Here is a 24,196-nt window from a genome sequence, read left to right as displayed (position 1 = left end):
TCTGTGTTTTTTTTGAAACGAGAAAGATAAAAGGTATTATCGCACTCGATTGCAACCCATATTTCCCCAAACTCGCCGGCACTCGGCTGAGACCGAAACGACAAACGAAGAAGCAGAAATTAAGCGCAAAACGACCGCTTCCTCTTTCTCCGGGCGCTTCTCCGATCGGTGTATATCAATCTGAATAAACACCCAGAAATTCATATACATTTTCGAAACTTCTGTGCATTAATAGGTAACAATGTCGGAAGATGAGAAGTTGTTGAAAGAGGCAAAGAAATTGCCATGGGATGAGAGGTTAGCGCACAAGAACTGGAAGGTACGAAATGACGCTAACATTGACCTTGCCGCCGTCTGCGACTCCATTACTGATCCCAAGGACCCGCGCCTACGTGAATTCGGTGAGTATTTACTTCAGTTAGGGTTTTGATTTCATTAGATCTGGATTACTTTGCCTACGATCTCATTTATAGCGATCTATATGTTTTGTGTATGTAATGTGATTGTATTTGTTAATAGATTTTCATTTTTGAATGTTTTTCTTTTTGGAATTTTCAGGTCCTTTTTTTAGGAAGGCTGTAGCAGATTCAAATGCGCCAGTTCAGGATAAAGCTCTTGATGCTTTGATTTGTTACTTGAAAGCTGCTGATTCTGATGCTGGGAGGTAAAACTTTATTTATTTACTTTTTATTTAATTCTGTTTAATTGTTGTTGTGTTGGTTTATTTATTTGCTGTTTTTTTGGATGATGAGTAGATATGCCAAAGAAGTATGTGATGCAATAGTGGCTAAATGCTTAACGGGAAGGCCGAAGACAGTGGAGAAGGCACAGATGGTGTTTATGCTATGGATAGAGTTGGAGGCTGTTGAGGCATTCTTGGTATGTGTTAAATCAAAATGCTATGCATTTCCCAAATGCTTACTGTGTACTTGGTAGTTATTCTTGTTCACTTCTAGGCGTTAATCATAATGCTATGCATTTCCCAAATGTCTTCCATGGTTTTACTCACTTCTAGGCGTTATTGAGTTGAAGTAAAATAGCAAACAATGTGGAAGTAATTGTTTTGGCCATTAAAAATTCTTTCAGAAAGCTACTTTTTTTTATTGTTTACTTCATGCAACATTAATGCTGTTGTCTTGTAGACTACTGAAACTTATTTGAATCACGTTTCGTGCCAGAGAAGTCACCTTTTTGTTACTTAGCTGGAAAAGTTATTGACGATATATTTACCTCTTTGTATGAGAGTTCAGTGGCGTTTTATTTGTCCTCTGTGCTATTTATTGTTAGAAATCTAAAATGTGTAGTCATTGTGAAATGTAGAAAGTGGATTGAGATGCTAAAGGGCTACTAGCGTTGACTCAAGCTTGTATGACTGTAGCATATCTGGTGGTTAAAGAATACAGTTAGAAGGAGGATTCCACAGAGATATTTTAAATTTAATGTCTTTCTAAATGGCGTGAGCAATATTATTTAGTAAATTAAGGATGTCACATCGAAATACCCAAGCGATGGAAATAGCAAGTAGGAACACATTCAGTTGTTGTTAAGCACTTATACTTGGGGGTCGTTTGGTGTGAGAGATAAAAATAAAGTCTTGGGATAAAAAAGTAGTCCTGGGATAAAATTTTTGTGTCTTGTTTGGTTGCCGTGTTTGGGATAACTTATCCCACCATCTATACCATAGTGATGGGATAAGTTATCCCATTTACATGGTGGGATAAGTCATCCCAGGATAATATCCTAGGATAACTTGTTCCCAACCAAACGACCCCTTAGTCTGTTAAGTAGTTAGTGCTTGTGATTACTTTAGGCTAAATTGAATATAATTGATTTATAATTGCTAATTTGTTAGAGGATATATTCCGAGGGAGTAATCTAGCTCTGAACACGTTGTTTAGTGCCTTTTTCTCCTTCAAGACTGGTGATAGGGTCGATGACAGCTGTTTTGTGGTCTTTTCATCACCAGGTGATATCTGAAACCCTCACTGTATAACTGGAAGACTTTCTTGTGGACTTTTTTTTCTAAGAAGACGTACTCTTTGTGCTTATGACAGTTGACTGTTATCATTTTGTATAGAATCCATTTATATTCTTTCTTTTTAAATCATACTCTTTAGAGTTGCACTTGGAGGGTAAGAAGATGGATGCTTGAAATTGGAGGCCAAAGTTTTACTAGTATGGAGTGTCCGTGCTTCAAATTCATTACATAGGATAGTGACTGAAATTTTAACTCTGCGATTCCGTTGGCAAAAAGTCGTGAGTGAACAATTCTTTAGAATAGAAGTCATGACTCATGATAAATAAATGAGAAGACATGTTAATTTGAATTCAGGAATTGCATAATTGCTACTCTATTTTATATGTACTAAGATTGTACTGTTTCAGTCTTAGTGATAAGGTGTACCATAAATACATAAGTTTATTGACTTAAAGCTTGCCTTTTGGTGTCTTACCTAAGCTTTTAATATAGAGGATCTTCTTGTTGTGTCATCGGAAATAGAGATTTTACTACTGATCCTATTGTAACAAAGTGAGCATTCGTCTTTCATTTTTTGTTCTAAATGAATGTAAGCCTATTTTTGGGCTACTTCTACTATTAGAACAATGTGCCACGCTACACTACCTCTCTTCCCATCAGGGTCGGATATAGTGTTGATGTTATTGCTCATCCGAGCATTGTTAAAGAAGTCACTAGGCGCACTGCAGAATTTTGAAATCATGCCAAAAGGTTGGGAAAGCAAACCAGACAGGCATGGTTCTGTAGTCGAAGCAACTTCATCACTTTCGTGCCCAGTAATTTTGTTTCTGACTTTGTTTATACGTTCAAAAAATATCGATCAGTTAAAAACTTAAAATAATATATTTCAAACCTATTAAATCAAATGGGCTATGGTAGAATATCGAATTCGTACCCATGAAGTTCAAATCTTGGGCCCACCTTTGTGGAGCCAGTTTCCATTAGCGCTCATCTTTTGTGTGAAGAGAAGTCTCCGATGTGAAACGTTGAAAAATGTATTAGTCATTGTTTTAGAGCGAATAAACGCAAAAAATGCCACAAGGTCCCTGGGGCATGAAGCGGAAAATGAAAATTGAAGCGCATATTTTTTTGAAGTGAGTGTACAATTTATAGATAATTAAAAGATAGCAAACATATATTAATTTAGTGCTATAATATTCACATTACATCACAATTAAAATTACAAATTTCATCTGATTTGTAATAATGCTCATATCTATCCTTGATAAAAAAAAGTTCATGTCTATTCAACTCCTTAACGTTGAGATTCAAAGAACTGATTGCTTCTAGTTTGGATTATTTTGCGTTTGTAACACACTTCTTTGAAGTGTATGGCTTCACCCTTGAAACAATAATGATAACCCCCTCCCTTCGCATAGAACACGAAGTTGATGACCTTTTTTTTTGAAAGAGGTTGGTATTAGTTACACTACACATTGCAATCCTTGGACCCTTCAAAATGTAATTTTTCTCCTCGACTTTTAAACAATAGTAAGTTTTAGCAGTCTTGTTCTTCTTTTCTCATATTAAGCTACACTATTTACCAGTGTTGTCAAAGGCGAGCGAGACACAAACATGTTGAGTGCTTCACCTCACTTTATGGCGCCTTTCAATATCGTCATCAAAACTCTAAAACATACTTTTTATCGTCAATGCATGCAATCATGAACGTGCGACACTACACAATTGATATTTCACTTTTCATAATTTTATTAATTTTCTTGTCCGTATGAGTTATTCATTTTGTTATGGTTAATATCTTGGACTACACATACATATTTATATTTTTTCTCCATTTTTGCTGTTTTTTATTAGATCCCACACTTCATTTGTGTTTTGCGCTTTAAGCCTCAAAGACTTTAGCTTTTTGTGCATTTTTTTTTCGTTTTCGATAACATTATATTTTACCGATTCTCATCAGTAACCATGCGAGTCGAAACTCGCCATTTTATTTGGGATTCTGGAATCTCCATCCAAAACGTAATTGGCGATTATAGAGTAATATATGTCAGATGGAAGTGCTGAAGGTCACAATAATTACTTCTGATGGAAAAATAAGTTGATAACTTCTCATATGACATGTGAAAGAGTTACTTTGGAGAACCAATTGCAATGGTGACCTTGTAATGATTCCAATATGATGCTTGGGAAACTAATAACTGCTTTAACAGATATTTCCATGAGTACAGTCTATCTGTAGGTGATCTTATTAGTTCATTACAAGGTCTATTGTGAACAACCTCTCTACCCCGCAAAGGTAGGGGTAAGGTTTGCGTATATCTTACCCTCCCAGACTCCATTTGTGGGATTACATTGGGTATGTTGTTGTTATTGTTTTGAGAACTAAATTAGTCCATTAAGCATCAAACAAATTGCTTAAAGTTGTAGTTGTGTTTATTATGTTTTTCCAAATTAAATATTTGGAATGTTCTCAGAAGTTGTGAGTAACTTTCAAGTGCTAATCTGCTATTAGCTAATGACAAGATATTGTGTTGGAACAAATTTCTTCAGGTGATTGAACAGTCTTTGAGTCATATGCGTTATAATAATTTTATCTTCTCTCCACTTGAATAATAATTATATTTTGCGTTCTTTTTGTGTATTTCTTGATTTTTGTTCCACCCCCCCGGCTATACGTTTTATTAGTTGCCTTGCTCACCAATATTGTTTGTGGTTTAGGATGCTATGGAGAAAGCAATTAAAAATAAAGTTGCCAAAGCTGTGGTTCCTGCAATTGATGTCATGTTTCAGGCTTTGAGGTTTGTGAATATCTGTGTTCACATGTTAGATTAATCTTGTTAGTTACTAGTTGGATTATGACACTTTACCAATATGAATAGTGAATTTGGCACAAAGATTGTTCCACCAAAAAGAATCTTGAAGATGCTGCCTGAACTGTTTGACCATCAAGATCAGAATGTTCGTGCTTCATCTAAGGGGCTGACACTGGAGCTCTGCCGCTGGATTGGAAAAGATCCTGTGAAATCTATATTGTTTGAGAAAATGCGTGATACAATGGTATACTGCTACCTTGGATACTTCTGATGTTTTTATGGTGTGTTTTGGATGAATCTTCACCTTACCTTTCTCTTTCTTTCTTCTTCTTAAGAAAAAAGAATTGGAAGCTGAGCTTGTCAATGTTTCGGGGACTGCCAAGCCAACACGCAAAATAAGGTATTTTCTCCAATCTGACAAATTTTGTTGGTATTTTAGTTTTTCCTCATTCCATAGCAGTTAATCCAAGAAAGGTGCATTATTCGTGCTGAAGTCATGGTTCTTCTGATTCATTTCATTGATTGTGTGGGCATAGATTCTTGGCTTGGTCATCTTGTTGAGGACAAAGGTCAATCATTTAGGTTACAGGTGCTTGATAAAGAGACAGATTGCACCTCACCTATATGATTTCAAAATTATAATGAGCTTGAAGGATCTGTTTTCTCAAGTCTTCCGTGTAGGAAAATGGTCTAGGAATTCCACCTTGAATTATCTAGAATGATCCCATATAGTAGGCCTGCATGACACAGCTACACGATAAAACTGTGTAAGCTCATTAAGATCACTCAAATAGATGGTTGTTTATTTCAGTCTGATATTTATTGTCTTTGGTCGGAGCTTGATGTCTCTGGTGGATTCTCTTTGCTGTATTTTGTGTCTGATTGCTAACTGCATTGGAAGTTGACTTTGCTAAAATTGAAATTGATATATTCTTCTTTGGATGAGGCCTGAATAGTAGCTACTACATGGTATGCATTATTTGAGAAAATGTTTTGGTCATGATGAAGGTTGGGAAGGCATTGCTGGTGGAGATAATAGAAGTGAGGTTATTAGAAATGGAGAAATGCCTGTGGACTTTGATGAAACAGGATGTGAAGCTTAGGTTGAGGAAATGGAGTCTTTGCTATCTATCATTTCAAAAAAAGTTGAGGAAATTTAATCTTTGCTATCTTTGAGGATTAGTTGGATAGCTGCAGATTCCAAATTCATTATTAGGGTTTTAAGAAGAGATGACCGGGGTTTTGTTTTCCATTTAAATGTTATGAGCACCCTACTTTTGGAATTATATAAATGTGTATACCTTATCTATTTCTGCATCCAACTTGTCTTACTTGCTTGTACAATATTTTCTGTACTTGTGTATTTTGTGGATTGTGAAAGGACACATGCATTATTGACTAGTGGAATGTACTCACAGTAACTATCTATCTCTGTATCCAACTTGTCTTACTTGCTGCTTGCTTGTACAACATTTTCTGTACTTGTGTATTTTGTGGATTGTGAAAGGACACATGCAGTATTGACTAGTGGAATGTACAATCTTTGTTGATGGAAGAATGTAAACATTTGTGTCAGAATGTAACCAGACTTGACAGTATCCTGCAAGTTTATTTTTTAATCTAGCTAAACATGTACCTGTTAATAAACATTCTCGTTAAACAAGCTGGCTTTGCTATGTTAGGTTTGATGTTGATTGACCTGATAAAAAAGTTTTGATGTTGATTGAATATTTTTCATTCTAATGAACTGGGCTGCCATGTGAGATCACCTAATGATTTTCAGTCAGGACCATTCTACTTGTGCATATTTATTTCTGCATAACTCATTAACATCGCTATGATTAGCAACATTTTTTGGTGAAAGTGATTAGCAACATTGTGTTAAGCTTTTATTTTTTATTTATTATCAGATCTGAGCAGGACAAAGAGCCGGAACAGGAAGCAGTTTCTGAGGCAGTTGCCTCTGGTCCTTCTGACGAATCTGCTGCAGACAGTATGTAACTTAACTGAAGATTCCTTATCCATTTGAATCAATATTTCTACATAAGTCAAGATTCTTCTAGCACACCAAGCTAGTAAAAAATATGTATAATTAGGGTATGTGGCTCAACCACAATCATATATTGAGTCGGTGCAACTCTCTACACAAAGGGGAACTCTTGATTTACACTTGAAAAAGAGATCTTGTTAATAATCACACTCAATATTATGGAATGTTCTCATATTTCTTTCATGCCAAAATAAGACAAATAGATTGATATGCTTCTCCAAGATGCCTTACTTTTGTTGCGGATCTTCTGCAATCTCCTACTTGGACTTTTGCGGCACCTACTATGTTAGCAATTTTTTTTTGGTTGAGAAAAAGACCCATGCCTTGTGAACATCAATAATGAATGGTCCTATCTGTGACATGCCACTTATTGCATGGGTAGTTATGGGGGACAGTCCTTTTTGTAATTTTGGTTCTATGGAGGGGAAGACATAAGAGAACTTTTGATGGGGTAGGGAATCAAATTTTGAGAGTCAAAAGTTCTTATTTCTTTCCAACTTGCGTAGACAGTTAGTTGACTAGATTTTTGGGAGGCGCCTAATGTATTTCCAAGCTTCACCCTTGTAAATATCATACCATACCATCTTGGGCAACTAGGGAGAAAAGCCAACACAAGTGCTGTGTAACTTTGCCCATAATTCTTAGGCAACTAGGGAGAACTCACCTAAAAATATATATTAAAGAAAAACATTAAGTCACAATGCAACAGTTGCTGATTTGTCTTCTCCCCAATAATCCGGCTCCTCTTCTTTAAAGAGATCCATATCACTATTTTGTTTGGCTTAGTTGCTGTTTTACTCGTACTATTGTCATATGGAAACAAAGTGCATATAATTTAATAAAACCTGGGAATTGCAGCTAATTGCACTAATTTAATGTTTGGAATTTTTCTCAATGTGAAAATTTTCATTGCAGTGTGAATTATCCCACTTGACACACCCTCTTCTTTCAGTTCCACAGGAGATAGATGAGTATGACCTTGTGGATCCTGTTGACATTTTGACCCCTCTGGAGAAGACAGGATTTTGGGAAGGAGTGGTCAGTGTTACCTCTTATTCTTTTAGGCTTCCTGTTTATTTTATTGCATTAAACTGTAGGATTTTCTTATGTTTAACGTTCTGTGGCATCCTGTTACTGATGTGACAAATTTCTTTACGAGCGACAACACATATTCATTCATTAATTTGTTTTTCAATTGATTTTGTGTAGAAAGCAACCAAGTGGTCAGAGCGTAAAGAGGCTGTTGCAGAGCTAACAAAGCTTGCATCTACAAAGAAAATCGCTCCTGGTGATTTCGCTGAAATTTGCAGGACACTTAAGAAGGTTTCTAATTTTGTGCTCCTTGGTTAAAGAAATTGATCGTTTAGCTGATGCAGAGTTTTTGATGGCTACCTGTCAATAATTCTTAAATTTGATTGTTGACCAGTAATTATTTCTTGTTGATTGGGAAGTACAGAAAGATAAGTATGATAGGCTTAAAGAAAAAAAACATTGCTAAGTGCCTGTCTAATACTTATGTGGCTCTTTGTACGCTATGGCATCACTGGTGGTGAAATCAACCAGTGGGGCTTGTTAAGTATCCCACATCGGTGGAAGAAATTGATTGATGTCTCCTTATATTGCCTTGGGCATTCCTCGCCTCATGTAGTTTTTGGGTTGAGTTAGTCCCAAGGTCCGTTCTTTAACAGTGCTAACCATGAGCTAGTCTAGAAGCTTGGATGGATCCCCTTTACTTTATTTCTGTTGTTCATCTCTCATCTCCTCACACATTAAATGGTTCTAGCTGAATTTGTATGAGCACGGGCTCTTTATATTTTGCCTAATATGGTCATGGATGTCTATTTTCGCATCAATGAAGTGAATTGAAGCTTATGCTTGTGCATGGTGAACAGTATTTTGTTTGCTAACTGTCGCTACACCTACAGTTCCGTGATGTTCCTGTTGATTGTGGTGTTACCAACTGTTTCCATGGGTTTTTGTGAACCCATGAAGAGTTTCTTTCTCTTTTACTTTTATATTCTTACTTTTTAGCTTCTGTGGAACTGTTATTCTGATACTCTCTTTCTGTATTTTTGTGTTTGTGGTGTTTTGACCACATTGTTGTAATCTATCTCTAGTTTCTACTATCTTGATTTCAATAATTTCTTTTTGTAAGAATTGTTTGTTTGTGGCATTATATTGATGGCTAATTAGTTCTTGTTTATTTATTTTTACATTGCACATTTGGTCATGTACTGTCTTTTTACCTTGCACATTTGGTCATGCACTGTCTTTTTACCTTGCACATTTGGTCATGCACTGTCTTTCAGTACAAATTGACTGTTGTCTTGTGACTTTGCAGCTCATCACAGATGTAAATATTGCCGTGGCAGTTGAAGCCATCCAGGCAATCGGAAATCTTGCGAGGGGACTGAGAACACATTTTTCAGGAAGCTCTCGCTTCTTGTTGCCGATATTATTGGTAAGCATTTGGCTTTAAGACGAGCATCTTTCGTTTTTATATACTTGGCGCATGTATATCTCTATTTTTGTCAGAAGTTGGTTCTCTTATTTGTCGTTGTGAACTTGCTATATCGTGGACCTTAAGCTAGTCCCCTTGTTTGGAAATTGAGGTTTGCGTTCTGTCCCTTGCTGGGGTTTTCAATTAGAAGACAGGTCTCTGGGGACTGGTCAGCCTCCATTCACTTTCTTCACACCATGTGGAAGCTTATGACTACCACTCATTTTGACATAGAATAATTTCTTTTGAGTTGAACTATTTCATACTTAAATTAGAATAATCTCTTTATTATATTTCTCTTTTACATGTTCTTTTTCTTTATAGGAAAAACTGAAAGAGAAAAAACCAACCCTGACGGATGCACTTACTCAAACACTCCAGGCGATGCACAAATCCGGGTGCTTAAATCTTGCTGATATTGTTGAAGGCAGGTTCCCGTTTTCAATTCGAATAAGCTATCTACATTTGTTGCAAATAATTTTCAGATACTGCAATTGCTAATATAAATTTAACTTGTGGAAATTTTTAAGCAGTCATGTGTTGCTTCTCTATGTCCATAGTGATAATTTAATCCCCTTCTCTATCTGATTCCTAGACTTTTTACTTGAAAGAACTTTATTGAATTTATGCTAGAAGACTTTCATGTCTAACATTGTGAAGCTGACAAACATCTAAGCATGCATCTGGTTCGTCTTACCGACTTTGTGCAAGATTTACAATAATAGTAACATTTGACATATGCCATTCAAGTTATTGATAGCTTACTAATTGTCCACAATTTGACTGAACAATATTCAAATATGTCAAAGTGTAAATAAGATTTTGATCCCTGGGGGTGTTGCATGAGTCCAAGACACAGCATCGATGATGCAACAATATGGCGGTATCTACTGTCTAACGCTACCCAGATAGGTGGCATCTAAGGAAGCCCTTGGTTACTGCTTATTTCTTAGTTTGTTAAATTGCCTTTGGGATTTTCCAGAAGGGCTTGTAGTAATACGGAGTTATTAAATTGCCTGTTTTTGTGATGGAGGTGTGTCTTATATGTTGTACTTTGCCTTGTAAGTTGGTTTCACTAAAGTAAAACATTGTATTCGAAAAAATACCTAATTTGCTTTTATATTTTTGCAGATGTCAAGACTGCTACGAAAAATAAAGTACCCCTAGTTCGATCTCTGACTTTAAATTGGGTGACATTTTGCATTGAGACAAGCAACAAAGCTGTTATTCTAAAAGCGCACAAGGAATATGTTCCCATTTGCATGGAGGTTAGTTTGATCGGTTCCATGTACTTTGTTTCTTACAGTGATCCTTTTTCTTTTGATATTGTAACATTTGTATCGTGCATACCCAAAAATCAACCACTCCCTCCATCCCAAGCTGGTGATACTTTTTCCGTTCTAGTCTATCCCAAAAAGAAGGTTACCTTTCTATATTTAGTAAGATATAGCTTTAAACTTCCCTTCTTACACTTGTAAGATGAGTTATAGCCATTACTAATATCTATGACTTGTTTTAGACCACAAGTTTCAAAAAGTTTTTCCTCTTTTTAAATTTTGTGCCCAGTCAAGCAACATGACATAAATTGGAAATGAGAGAGTATTAAACTTTGTTTTGGGCGTACATTTGTATTTGCTGGTATTCTGGCGGTGTTATATAAATTGCCGTATTCTTAATCACGCTAGAAAATATTGTGGTTCGTCACAAATTTTTGTGAAGGCAAAAACGTTTAGATACTTTTAATGTTTAATGAGATTCGTCTATACACTGTTTTACTCGGTACGGAATTCTCTGGTTCTTGCCGTTTTGTAGAAATGGCCTAGGATGTTTTAGCATGCAGTGAAAATTCAGTGCTTTTTTAGCTAGGTACAATACCCAATGTGGCCTAGCTCTTCCTAGGACCCCGTGAGAGTGGGAACATAGTGTACCGGGCTTTCCACTTTAATATGTTTAAACTGTAGTTGAAATGTTTGAAAAAAAGTTAATGGGTATAAAAGGGTGTCTTCAATTCCCAAATAACATGAATTTGCCAATTTTTGTTAGTTGGAAAATTTGAATGTTGAGGTGAACCTACACATCTTGCACTGAGATAGCTCTTTTTCACCTCCTGATAGTATCCCACTCTCTTAGATTATTTACTACTTGCCTATATTTGCTTCTTTATCATGGATGCTATGTTTATGATACTGTTTTTTTTTTAAAATTATTATTATTATTATATTGTTTTACAGAGCCTGAATGATGGAACTCCAGATGTTAGAGATGCTGCTTTTTCAGCCTTGGCAGCTGTGGCCAAGGTACTTATGTCAAGGAATTTTTCTCTCTATTTGTAGAGCTTCTCACTCAACTTCTCTATTGACAACTGTTGCTATGTGTTTCTTTCTGCATCAGTCGGTTGGCATGAGACCTCTGGAGAAGTCGTTGGAGAAATTAGATGATGTTAGAAAGAAGAAGTTATCTGAAATGATTGGGGGCTCTGATGGTGGTCCACCTGCCGCATTCACCTCTGGTTGAAATTCTTTTACTTTTTCAAGTTTTCCATTGTATATGCTGTATTATCTATTTATTGCTAATATGTTCTGTCTTATCATGCTCAATTGTATATAACTGCCAGGTGCAGTCCCATCATCTGGAGGAATTGTATCTTCCACTCAGGTGATTTATCTTTCTTTTAACATACTGATCAATTCTATTTAAATAAAGTATGCTACGTAGGTCTATTTGAGTTATTTTGGGAGAATGTGGGCAAACATTTTTGTTTTACTCTACCACACTTGTGAATATATTTTCGCAAATTACTTTTGACTTATTGCTCCTAACTACAGCTTGGTGTAACTGCATTGAGACATTCGTTGTTACTATAAATTTTTGTTCCTAGCTACTTGGAGCAGTGAAGAAACTGTTATGTTGTCACTAGAGTTGTATTCTAGCTGATCCAACACTCTGTATGACTTGCGATGGCCAACATTATTTGTTCGTTTTGTTTTCCTTTAACAATTTTAGGGTATTCAATATTTTGAAATGATCTGTCCATGCCAGCCTTAGGTTAATTTTTTGTTGATATCTATTTCCAGTTAATTTTCAGGTCAGTTTCTGTCTATGTTCTTCAGTTTTAAGCATATTAATGTGCGCATCTTTAATTAGGCTGTAATAGGTGTTAGCTACCAGAGTACAAACAATAGCACTCCATTTTGTAATGATGCTTAGTATTTTACAAAATATTTCCTTTTGAACCAAAAAGATATCTTGCTCTTTTTTAATGTAGGCTTCGAGTGGATCACTTATTAAGAGGTCTGCAGCGAGCATGCTGAGTGGAAAGAAGCCTGTCCAAGCCGCTGTGAGTTTTGCTTTCTTTTCCTACTTCAATTATCTTTCTTTTGGTCTCTCGTCTTCCTCATTTTTGTGATATGATTCTCAGCCTCCTAGTAAGAAAGGGACATCTGCAAAATCTGGTACAAGCAAGAAGGGTGATGGAACTTCTCAGTTAAAAGCATCTAAGTCTGTTGAAGTTGAAGATGTTGAGGTGATGGCTGTTATTTTGTTTCAACTTTAACTTTTTGCTTAGAATCCTTTCGCCATTCTTGATACTGTGAAAAACACACATGATTAATGAGTTAATTTTTGATATATGAACAGCCCGCAGAGATGAGTCTTGAAGAAATTGAAAGTAAGTTAGGGTCCCTTATACAGACGGAGACGATTACTCAGTTGAAGAGTGCTGTGTGGAAAGAGAGGCTTGAAGGTTCTTTCTTCTTCTTCTTCTTTTTTTTTTTGGGTCTTTTTGTGCTTATCTAAGATGATTTCATGGACCCTCCCTCCAAAAAAAGGAAGACGGAAGAAGATGGAGCCCTGGATATACAATGGCCTAAATTCTACTTTCACTTTATCCTAGAATGGGATAATAGATGTGGAGTTGATGCAGACAACTTACAGAGTATTCAGCTGAGAGTATCTACTGTATTTTGTAGTTTTGATTCACCTAGTTTCACCATCTGTTGTTGCAGTAGGATCATCGATAATGTTGTGGTCACTACTTGTTTTATGTCCACTTGCTTGTGTCAATTCTTTGAAACAAGGCGAATGCTGTGTCACCTGTCTTTATTAACCCTTACAAAGTTAGTGATATTTGATCCTCTTCTTATAACCTTCTACCAGAATTTGTACTATAAAACATGTATGTATTCCCATAGATAGCATGCGATCCCCATAGCATGCGTCCACGTAAGATGTGGATCCTCTTCTGGGAACTTTCAGTTCCTGGAATGTTGCCACATTTCACTTTTTTTTTTTAGCATTTCTTTTTGTTTGTTTAATTTGCTAGTTTTCTCTATTAGTCCCTGCAGTTTTCCTGCTTTTAGACCTGATGTGGAAACATCTTAAGTAGATGATACCCTACTTTTGGCTTTTGACTTTTTTTTTTTTACAGTTTTTTTTAGCCTAAAAGTGAGAGCTTAAAAGCACTTCTTAACCTTGTCAAATACCTCCAAAATTAAAAAAAGTGCTTAAAAGTCAAAAGTACCTAAAAATAAGCTAATCCAAACAGGCACTGAGAATGTAATATACTTTTCAATGTATTCCTTTACACCTCTGTCCATTTCTTTTTGGTTTGAAAGTTGATAATATTTCTCTACTATCTTATGCAGCTATTAATTCATTCAAAGAACAGGTTGAAGCGTTACAAGTGCTTGACCCTTCAGTGGAGATTTTGGTCCGTCTTCTCTGTGCTGTTCCTGGTTGGAGTGAAAAGAATGTCCAGGTTTTTCTCTTTTGCCTGAACTGAACATAGTGAAGATGATTGATCTGGAAAGTCACACGCTTTCTTGGTTCTTGTCAATATATATCGAAGTGCAGGTCCAACAGCAGGTTATTGATGTAATTACCCACATTGCTTCAACTGCATCAAAATACCCAAAGAAATGTGTTGTGCTTTGCATTCAAGGTCTCTTCATTTTTTCCCTTTTCATTCCACTTAGTTGCATCATCCTACCATGCAATTTTTTATTTTATTTTTTTGGCTGATTTTAAGATCAAATTCATTTTTTGTCAGGTGTGAGTGAAAGGGTTGCTGACATTAAGACTCGTGCTCAGTCCATGAAATGTCTAACTACGTTTTGTGAAGCTGTGGGCCCAGGGTTTATTTTTGAGAGAGTAAGTAAAGTTTGTACATGCATTGTTTTCTATTTTAACTTCATGATATGAAATACTAATATTTGGATGTTGTTATTGAAGTACGACTTATCTATACTTTCATGTTACTCAGCTATTACTTTTTGTATCTGCTTTGATTTAGCTTTATAAAATTATGAAAGAGCACAAGAACCCTAAGGTTCTCAGTGAAGGCATATTGTGGATGATTACCGCAGTTGATGACTTTGGTGTTTCACTTCTTAAACTAAAGGTATTCTGAGCTTATAAAAATCTGAATTCACTCAAGATTAGTTCACAATTTTAGGTCGGCTTAATCTTTGAAAATGGATGTTATTCCTATAGGATTTAATTGATTTCTGCAAAGATACTGGCTTACAATCCAGTGCCCCTGCCACAAGGAATGCAACCATTAAACTTATTGGCACTTTACACAAGTTTGTTGGTCCAGGTGAGCTGTCTTCTTGGAAATTCTTACATGCCTTCTAGGTTATTGCTGGGGATGAAATATACTTATTATTTTTACAGATATCAAAGGGTTCTTGTCAGATGTAAAACCTGCTCTTATTAGTGCACTTGATGCAGAATATGAAAAAAATCCATTTGAGGTATATTTGATTGCCTTCATCATTTCTTGTCCTTGTGACTAGTGGCTTTAACTTCACCTCCATGTATGTAGGGGACATCTGCAGTCCCAAAGAAGACTGTGAAGGTATCAGATACCCCTTCCTTGTCTAGTGGTGGGCTTGATAGTCTTCCACGCGAAGACATTAGTGGAAAGATAACTCCTGCTTTGCTCAAGGGATTGGAAAGTTCTGACTGGAAGGTACCTCAATTGTTGTCGATGTTTCAGCAATTGGTGTCTTAATAGTACTGCTGTAATTCTTGTATTGAATTTCAGGCTCGGTTAGAATCTATTGAAACTGTAAATAAAATATTGGAAGAAGCCAATAAGCGCATTCAGCCTACTGGAACTGGTACGGTGTTCTTACTGTGCTGTGAGTGATTATCTTGCAATAGTACTTGTGTGCATATGAATGTCACTTCATTTCCCCCCCTTAACTGTGCAGGAGAGTTGTTTGGTGCTCTTAGGGGTCGTCTATATGACAGCAACAAGAATTTAATCATGGCAACTTTGTCTACTTTTGGTGGTGTTGCTTCTGCGATGGGACCAGCAGTTGAGAAGTCAAGCAAGGTTCAAGTTGTTCAGAACCTAAAAGTTATCTCTGTATTTTTTCTTGTTATTGATTATCCAATAATGTTTTTCATTGCAGGGGATTCTGTTGGACATATTGAAATGTCTTGGTGACAATAAAAAGCACATGAGAGAGTGCACTTTGAATACATTAGATTCATGGCTTGCTGCTGTTCATCTTGATAAAATGGTTTCCACCTCACCAGTTCTGTGCTATGTTTTAGTTTTGGTTAGCATTGTTCACCCCATTCACAATCATGTTATGTAGGTGCCATACATTACTACTGCGCTAACTGATGCCAAACTTGGTGCGGAAGGCCGCAAAGATCTCTTTGATTGGTTGTCCAAACAACTAACTGGAATGAAAGAATTTCCTGATGCTGTACATCTTCTAAAGCCCGTAGCCTCTGCTATGACGGTAAACTGATGGCTCTTGCACTAATCGTTTAGTGTCTAGCATATAAACTTTGCCTTCTTTTACTGGACCTAATTGTCTATGTCGTGCACTAAAGTGATTGCGTTCTTTATGTTAGGACAAATCAGCTGATGTTCGGAAAGCAGCAGAAGCATGCTTTGGAGAACTTGTTAGAGTGTGCGGGCAGGAGACGGTATATGAGCTTTAAATAGTTTTGAGTTATTTCTGCTTGTCCACCAATTATTTGCTTGACATCTCTTTCTGTTTGTTGCGTTACTCTCTGATGTAGGTGAGCAAGAACTTGAAAGATATTCAAGGACCTGCTTTAGCTATTGTTGTTGAACGATTGAGACCATATGGGGTACTTCAAGGTATACTTTACTCTATGTTCTAACTTTACGATTTTGTTGTCATCCACTTGTGATGGTGTCTCTACACAATCTATCATTTCATCTTTGGTTTATGTGATTGCAATAATTATTATTGCTTATCAGAAACCTCTGATCTGGGAAGAACAACTTCCACTGGGACAACATCGAAGGTGGGGTCGAAGATAGGAAAATCCACTGGTCCTGCTGATCGTGCTTCTAGGCATGGAAACAGAGCTGGTGCTTCGGTATGTTTCTATGTGATTGAATGACTGAAGTCAGGGAGCAACTGGAGTAATGATTTTTCTTCCTTTAATTTGTTTCTCTAGAGAGTTGTTCCTGCAAGGAGCTCAAGGCAAGAGACCCTAATGTCTGTTCAGGACATTAGTATCCAGTCACAAGCTTTGATAAATGTCAAGGACTCAAACAAGGTATAGCTATATTTCAGGAAATACTATCTTTGTGTTGTCTATTCCTTTTTGTTCAGTGATGCTATGATCAAATACACTTGCAGGGTGACAGAGAGAGAATAATTGTGCGCAGATTTAAGTTTGAAGAGCCACGATTGGAACAGATTCAAGATCTTGAGGTTTCTGGAAGATTCATTTAGTGAACTTTAATAATTGTAGTTTTCATTTGATTGGTGAATCTCATTAACCTTTAATTGCAGACTGACCTGATGAAGTACTTCAGAGAGGATTTGCATCGGAGGCTTCTCAGTACAGACTTCAAGAAACAAGTTGATGGAATAGAGATGCTGCAAAAGGTGCTTTTATTATTAGATCAACCTTCTTTCGGGAATTGAGTCAATTGACTATCATCAACCATATTATGTTTGCTCATTTCAGGTGCTTCCATCAATTGGGAAGGAATTAATTGAAATTCTTGATATAGTACTAAGATGGTTTGTTCTGAGGTTTTGCGAATCAAACACTTCCTGCATATTAAAGGTTTGTTCCTATTCCTTTTATTTGTCCTTTTCCTTAATGTTATTTTAGCTCTGTTGCGAATCAAACACTTCATGGTATTTTAGCTCTGTTGCTTTCTTCCCTGAAGTCATTTCAGTACTTCACTGTGATAATTTTTCTCAGGTTCTGGAATTCCTGCCTGAACTTTTTGAGATGTTAAGGAACGAGGGATACATGATGACTGAAGCTGAAGCTGCCATTTTCCTTCCTTGTTTAGTTGAGAAGGTACTTGTCCAATGATCTCCTTTACTTCAAATTGTTGTGAACTTGTGATGTTCTTTATGCTTGATCTTTGAAGCTCATAGGTCTATATGGGCTCACCTTTGCTATCTCCATAATTGATGTGTATCTATAAACATATATGCCTGTAAATTTGGCATACTGCCTTTTCTGGTAGTGGCTTGCCTTCAGATGACATGTTGTGTTAGATGTTTGATTTTTATTCTAGTCTGACATTATTTCCTTGTTTTCTTTAATTGCATGTTTTGCGTGTCGTAGTAGTTTAGTTATTATGCTCAGTTCTTGGTATCGGATTATTAGATAGGTCGTAATAGTTAAATCACAAGAACTGTTATTGGTACTATATTCACACACATACGTGGATATTTAAGCGCCCTGCCGATGCTTTATACATGTAACACCTCTTCTTTGTTAACCAACACATTCCTTCCTATTTTTTCATATGAACACCGACCTGTCTCATATGATCCTTTCAATCTTTTCAGTCTGGCCATAACATTGAAAAAGTGCGAGAAAAAATGCGAGAGTTAACTAAGCTAATCATCCAAGCATATTCTGCTGCAAAGACTTTTCCTTACATTTTGGAAGGTTTACGATCAAGGAGCAATCGAACTCGTATAGAATGTGCTGACCTTGTTGGCTACTTACTGGATAATCATGAAGCTGAGGTAAATATCTGAGTTATTGATCTTCTCACCTCTAGAGGTTGCTAAATCCTCTTCTGTCCTTCCTGGTGATAGATTGGTGGACAATTGAAATCCTTGCAAGTTGTTGCAAGTTTAACAGCAGAACGGGATGGTGAAACTAGGAAGGCTGCGTTGAATACTCTGGCTATTGGCTATAAGATTCTTGGTGAGTGTTTGTGTTCTGTGAGGTTCTTTAGTTATGAATACTGGTGTAAGGTTAACTGGCTTCCGGTTTCAGATTCCGTGAGCCCTTGGCATGTCTGTGTTGCCTTCTGAAATATGTTTTTCCAGTGAACTGGATGAATGACAGTAGTTTGGATGAAAAAGCATCTTAATTAAATGTCTTTCAGGTGATGACATTTGGAAATATCTTGGAAAGCTGACAGAGGCGCAAAGAAGCATGTTAGATGATAGATTCAAGTGGAAGGTTGCTAAACGTTTCTGCTCATTATTTTCTCTTTATTTTATTGCATATTTTGCCGAGGGTATTTCGGAAACAGCCTCTCTACCTCCACGAGGTAGGGGTAAGATCCACGTACAATTTACCCTCCCCAGACCCCACTTTGTGGGATTTCACTGGGTATGTTGTTGGTGTCTTGCATATTTGTTCCCTTACCTTTCTCACAACATTGGGTACTAAATTTTTTCCAGGCAAGAGAGATGGACAAAAGAAGAGAGGGCAAACCTGGTGAAGCTAGGGCTGCTTTAAGGCGTTCAGTGAGGGATAACGGGTATCTATTTATTTGCTAATACTTGGATTGTCTTGTACTTTCGATGTAGAAATTTTCAACTAGGCAAAAAACATCTTTTGGAGGGTATGTAATGCTTAAAGTTTCATCTAGACAAGAAACATCTTTTGTAGCATATTGAGTTACCACTTTCTCTGGGATTGCAAATCCAACCTATAGGTTAATCAACTGTCCAGAACCTGGATGATAATTATACAATACTTTGACTGTCTAACTTACTAGTTGACGGTTTTCGTTTGAGTTCTAATTTGTTTTTACATTTTGTTTCAATGAGAAAAATATATTCAAAGGTAGAATACCACATATTTGTGCTCTCGTTCTGTGGTTGAACCCAGGTTGAGCTCATATTATTTGTTACTTTCGTCGTTGACACTGGATATTTTTGGTTGATCTTTAGGACTGATCTGGCAGAGCCGAGCGGTGAAGTTTCACGGCCGATAGCTGGCCCAATCTTAAATAGGTGATCAAGAGATCCTTGCATTTTTTTCTCCTACCAATCTGAATATGAGTTGCTAATTTGTTTTCTTTGTATGTTTTATCTCTTCTTTCCAGGGATATTTATAACACTACAGAGCTTCCCATGGAAAGAAATATGAATCTACGGCCAGTTGCTGGTACAATTGGTCCCTCAGACTGGAATGAAGCTCTTGATATTATATCATATGATTCTCCTGAGCAGGTTGCTTCCCCTTTTCCTTTTCATGGATTAGGATTGACTTTCATCTTAATCCCTTGTCATACCCCGTGTTTATAGCAATGAAGGATTATATAAGCTTAAGTACTCCATACACCCACCAACAACTGAATAAAAATAAGCATTCTCCAAACAAGACTACTCTAAGGGTGTGTTTCGCCTGAAGATGTTTCCAATTTTTTTCCATGTTTGGTTAATCAAAGAGTTTGGAAATCACCTCCTCTAGTAAAACAAGCTCCTTGAAAATGAATTTCATGAAATAGGGAATACAAGTTCCATAAGTGGTATTCCACTCTTCCCCATCCTCTCCTACACACCCATAGCTCCCGTCTCCACCCCCACCCACCCCATAGTGTTTCCAGATTATCTGTTAATAATTTTGAAACAATATTTTCTGCTTACTTGCGGAACACCAGAAAATATGTAAGAAATCCATTTAGTTTCCAAGAAAACATTTTCCTCTGAGATGTTTTTCACATCCTGAACCGTATTGGGTGATCCAAATGATTGCCTAAGAGTTAATCCACAATGTATGTGTTTTTGCTTAAGAATATGAATGGTTTTTGTCCCCATTGAAATATAGAAATTTGGATCCCTAATTAGACTACTGGAGTATTTTATCTTCTGATGCCGATGATTTCTTTCTTCTTTGGTTTTGGGGATATTCTCATTGCTAAACTTGTTGTGAGTTTATAAAAAAAAATGCATAAGTTGTCTAAAATCCAGAACAACGTATGTTGCACAATTTATTATAGCTGGTTATGGGTTCATCTTTCTGTTTGTTTGTGTGTCTATGTCTTGGTTTTCCAGCTTCTATGGATTCATCATTATAGAGGTTAATGAGGATGGAGGGTAACTGTCAATGATTCACTGATACAATCATTTCTTTCCCTTGTTGCAGTCTGTTGAAGGAATGAAAGTTGTGTGCCATTTGTTGGCCCTAGCAACCAATGATCCTGAAGGCAGTGCCATGGATGAAATTGTCAAAGATGCAGATAGGCTTGTTTCCTGCTTAGCAAATAAGGCGCGATATGATTCATTCTTTGTGTAACTAATTCGTTGTTGTCTGTGTATTCTTCAAATTGCTCATGTTCTAGATCTACTACAGGTAGCAAAAACGTTTGATTTCAGTCTGATGGGTGCATCTTCAAGATCTTGCAAATATGTTCTTAACACACTCATGCAGGCATGTGGTTATCCAATTTCTATTAATTCTGCACTAACATTATTTTTTCCTTGTATATGTGATCATCAAGTATTTGAACAATTGTTGGTCTCACACGTATTTGGAAATATCTCAATTTCTGGCTGTTTCCTTGTTTGCAGACATTTCAGAATAAAACGCTTTCTCATGCCGTAAAGGAGAGTACGCTAGATATCCTCATTACTGAACTTTTGCTTTGGCTTCTTGATGAGAGAGTACCCCGCATGGATGATGGCAGTCAGCTCCTGAAAGCGTTGAATGTTTTGATGCTAAAAATCTTGGTACTTCTGCTTCTGACATTGCATAAAAAGAGTGCAGTTTACTTTTATTTTAGCTGGCTTGTCCTGATTATTTTCTATCTTACTTTGGTCACTAATATAGGACAATGCTGATAGAACATCATCCTTTGTTGTGCTGATTAATCTATTACGGCCTTTGGACCCATCAAGGTGGCCATCTCCAGCAACAAATGAATCACTTGTCATAAGAAATCAGAAGTTCTCTGATTTGGTCGTCAAATGTCTTATAAAACTTACAAAGGTAGTTTTTCTCGCTTGTTATTACAATCCTGGGTTTCTTAAGATTGTGATGACTAGCAATTCGTAAGCTGTATTTACGTTTTTATGCAAATATGTTTGTCTGCCTCCTTTTCTCTCTTTGTTCAATGTGATGTGGTAAGTTTCTGAATGCAAAATCTATACAAGCTCTCCCATGTTGCAGTAGTAGTGTAGTGGACATGTTTCTTTCTTGAAGGTTGATATTGTGACGATTAAGTATCAACTGTTGCTTTCACATTTTATAGGTTCTTCAAAGCACCATATATGATGTCGATCTTGATCGCATCCTTCAGAGTATTCACATTTACCTGCAAGAACTAGGAATGGAAGAGATCAGGAGGAGGTAGCTTTCAATTAGATTTCAGATTTTTCTTTTTGGGTATGCACTTTGATATGGATTAATCAGCTATTTTCTTTCCTAATTCTTGTCTTATAAAATACTGAAAGAGCGGGAGCCGATGATAAACCTTTACGAATGGTGAAAACTGTGCTGCATGAACTTGTCAAGCTTCGTGGTACTGCCATAAAAGGTCATCTGTCCATGGTGCCAATAGACATGCAACCACCACCAATTATTCTTGCCTACATTGATCTTAACCTTCAGGTTATGAAATTTTTAACTGCCATATTGCTTTTTCTGTGCTACTAATTCACGTGGAGTTCCCAATTGATGTTAATAATCTTTCAGACCTTGGCTGCTGCGAGGATGCTGACTCCCTCTGTACCTGGCCAAACTCACTGGGGTGATTCTGCAGCAAATAATCCAGCACCAGCAACACATAATGCAGATGCTCAGTTGAAGGTATAATGTGTGGCATTTTTTTTCTAGCTTGTTTTTTCGAAAGTGAACTTTCCTTTTCTTTCCTTTGCAATATAATTTTGTTGCATTGTACTAGTAAATAACAAAGTAGTGTTATGTTGTGTGTTTTACAGCAGGAACTTGCTGCCATATTTAAGAAGATCGGTGACAAGCAAACCTGCACAATTGGTCTTTATGAGTTATACCGGATCACACAATTGTATCCCAAGGTACAATGCTTTATCCTTTTTAGTGTCAACTTATTTCCCTGCCTTCAAAACTGAACTTCTTGTAACATCATTTTGTCCAATCTGTATTAGGTTGATATATTTGCTCAGCTGCAAAATGCTAGTGAGGCATTCCGAACATATATTAGAGATGGTCTAGCCCAGGTGTGCATTGGATCTCTTTGTACTACACATTTATAGATTTGTAGTTACTAGTCATGGAATAATTGTTCCCATGAAATTGCAGATGGAAAAGAATGCTGCGGCTGGAAGGACTCCTTCTAGTGTACCCATGCCAACTCCTCCTCCATCTTCACTAAACCTGTCTTCTCCCAAATTTGGTCCTTTATCTCCTGTAAATACTAACCCATTGAATGATGCAAAATCTGTAAATAATAAAATTGAACCATCACACTTTAGTTTGCCACCGTCGTATGGCGAAGATGACAGAGGTGGTAATGCTCTCCCCTCAAGAGGACTATCATCTGAACATTTGGAGTTGCAGAGAAATGATAGATTGCCTTCTGGAGGTACACATGTGCCAAGTTATTTCTATTCTAGCTTTCGTGTTTTCCTTTCTTTTTTCATTTTTGATATATTAACTGTTCACTTCAAATGTCAGTTACAAAGTAGTTTTGTTGTTGCAGTTACTAGTGGAACACTAGAAGCGATCCGCGAAAGAATGAAAAGTATTTCATTAGCTACTACCGTGGGGAACACGGACCCAAGTAATAGACCACTAATGTCCATGAATGGTAACATCAGTCACATGGTGTCAAATCACGCTCCTGGCACAGAACATTCTAGTGTTGAAAATACCATTCAGAGTGGGGTTCTTCCCATGGATGAGAAGGCACTTTCAGGGCTCCAGGCACGAATGGAGAGGCTGAAGAGTGGATCTATGGAATTCTAGATATTTTTTGGTCAAGCGTGATTCCCAGTGAACTTGCATCATAAGATGCTTTATGTTTGCCGAGAAACACCTTGAGCGTTTATACAGCTCATGTCTGATTACAAGTGGAAAGCTCGGTCAAGCGTTGCCTGCCATCTCAATTTTATGGGACAGATCTTTGTGTTCTTGAGATCTCGTAGATAACGTACCATAATGGTTTTTTCCGGCAGGATTAGCTGTATATTTTTGTAGAGATATCTACTGATTTGATTTGGTCTAATTTAATTGAGAGGCTCTCGTGTGTTTCGAAATCTTGATCTAGTATGTCATGCCTCAATTGATAGCTAGATTCCGGCTAGGTAGTTGAAACTGTTGTAAACTGTATGATAACACTTCAATGTTGAAATCTTCCTATTTTCACGTTTGATTCCAACTCCTTAGTGGAACACAATATAAAGGATAGTAGTATTACTGGAGTAATATTGTTTAAGTCATCTCTGTTTTGGATGAAAAAAATCTAAAAGATTCTAAACAATAGAACACGAGATATCAATAACTAGTTTTGCCTTGAAACTCTGCATGTGAGTAAATTCAATTGTGCAAAAATTTTATTATTCGTCTATAATTTTTTGATGTTTTTCTTAACGTGATTTGCTCCTTGTGGGACACACGTGACCACTTTAAATATCCTTTACTGGTCACGTGACCACTTTTAT

The 24,196-nt window shown here is 36.8% G+C and overlaps 1 protein-coding gene across 2 annotated transcripts; it reads left to right on the top strand.

The window, feature by feature from the left end:
- LOC125849532 (protein MOR1) lies at positions 1–23,904 on the top strand. Of its 2 annotated transcripts, none has more exons than XM_049529619.1 (54): positions 1–401; positions 559–664; positions 756–879; positions 4,697–4,776; positions 4,858–5,035; positions 5,127–5,191; positions 6,702–6,784; positions 7,794–7,879; positions 8,051–8,164; positions 9,183–9,302; positions 9,666–9,768; positions 10,473–10,609; positions 11,573–11,638; positions 11,733–11,850; positions 11,956–11,996; positions 12,607–12,678; positions 12,760–12,864; positions 12,978–13,083; positions 13,985–14,097; positions 14,193–14,280; positions 14,389–14,489; positions 14,632–14,739; positions 14,832–14,937; positions 15,015–15,094; positions 15,166–15,312; positions 15,388–15,463; positions 15,557–15,681; positions 15,761–15,871; positions 15,950–16,099; positions 16,215–16,289; positions 16,386–16,467; positions 16,591–16,712; positions 16,794–16,895; positions 16,979–17,053; positions 17,135–17,230; positions 17,313–17,414; positions 17,556–17,657; positions 18,158–18,340; positions 18,413–18,524; positions 18,709–18,785; positions 19,010–19,089; positions 19,505–19,567; positions 19,660–19,786; positions 20,703–20,825; positions 20,910–20,987; positions 21,128–21,286; positions 21,387–21,545; positions 21,808–21,905; positions 22,010–22,166; positions 22,251–22,364; positions 22,499–22,591; positions 22,682–22,753; positions 22,836–23,118; positions 23,236–23,904. In XM_049529619.1, the coding sequence occupies exons 1-54, from the start codon at positions 242–244 to the stop codon at positions 23,499–23,501; spliced, it is 6,069 nt and encodes a 2,022-aa protein (XP_049385576.1). In that variant the 5' UTR covers positions 1–241; the 3' UTR covers positions 23,502–23,904. The 2 variants fall into 2 exon arrangements, with proteins under 2 accessions (XP_049385576.1, XP_049385575.1); XM_049529618.1 differs by having other exon boundaries at positions 22,496–22,591.
- The last annotated feature ends 292 nt before the right edge of the window (positions 23,905–24,196 follow it).

This window comes from Solanum stenotomum, chromosome 12 (assembly GCF_019186545.1).
Source record: "Solanum stenotomum isolate F172 chromosome 12, ASM1918654v1, whole genome shotgun sequence".
NCBI lineage: Eukaryota > Viridiplantae > Streptophyta > Magnoliopsida > Solanales > Solanaceae > Solanum > Solanum stenotomum.
Note: the sequence above shows the minus strand (reverse complement) of the source record. Positions and strands in the feature narration are given on the sequence as shown.

What these genes read in the sequence shown, in the direction of transcription:
- LOC125849532 (XM_049529618.1), top strand. Translation starts at nt 242, where the DNA reads ATGTCGGAAGATGAGAAGTTGTTGAAAGAGGCAAAGAAATTGCCATGG. An exon ending in TGGATAATCATGAAGCTGAG is followed by an intron (nt 18,341 to 18,412) that starts GTAAATATCTGA and finishes TCCTGGTGATAG; the next exon opens with ATTGGTGGACAATTGAAATC. An exon ending in ATGATAGATTCAAGTGGAAG is followed by an intron (nt 18,786 to 19,009) that starts GTTGCTAAACGT and finishes AATTTTTTCCAG; the next exon opens with GCAAGAGAGATGGACAAAAG.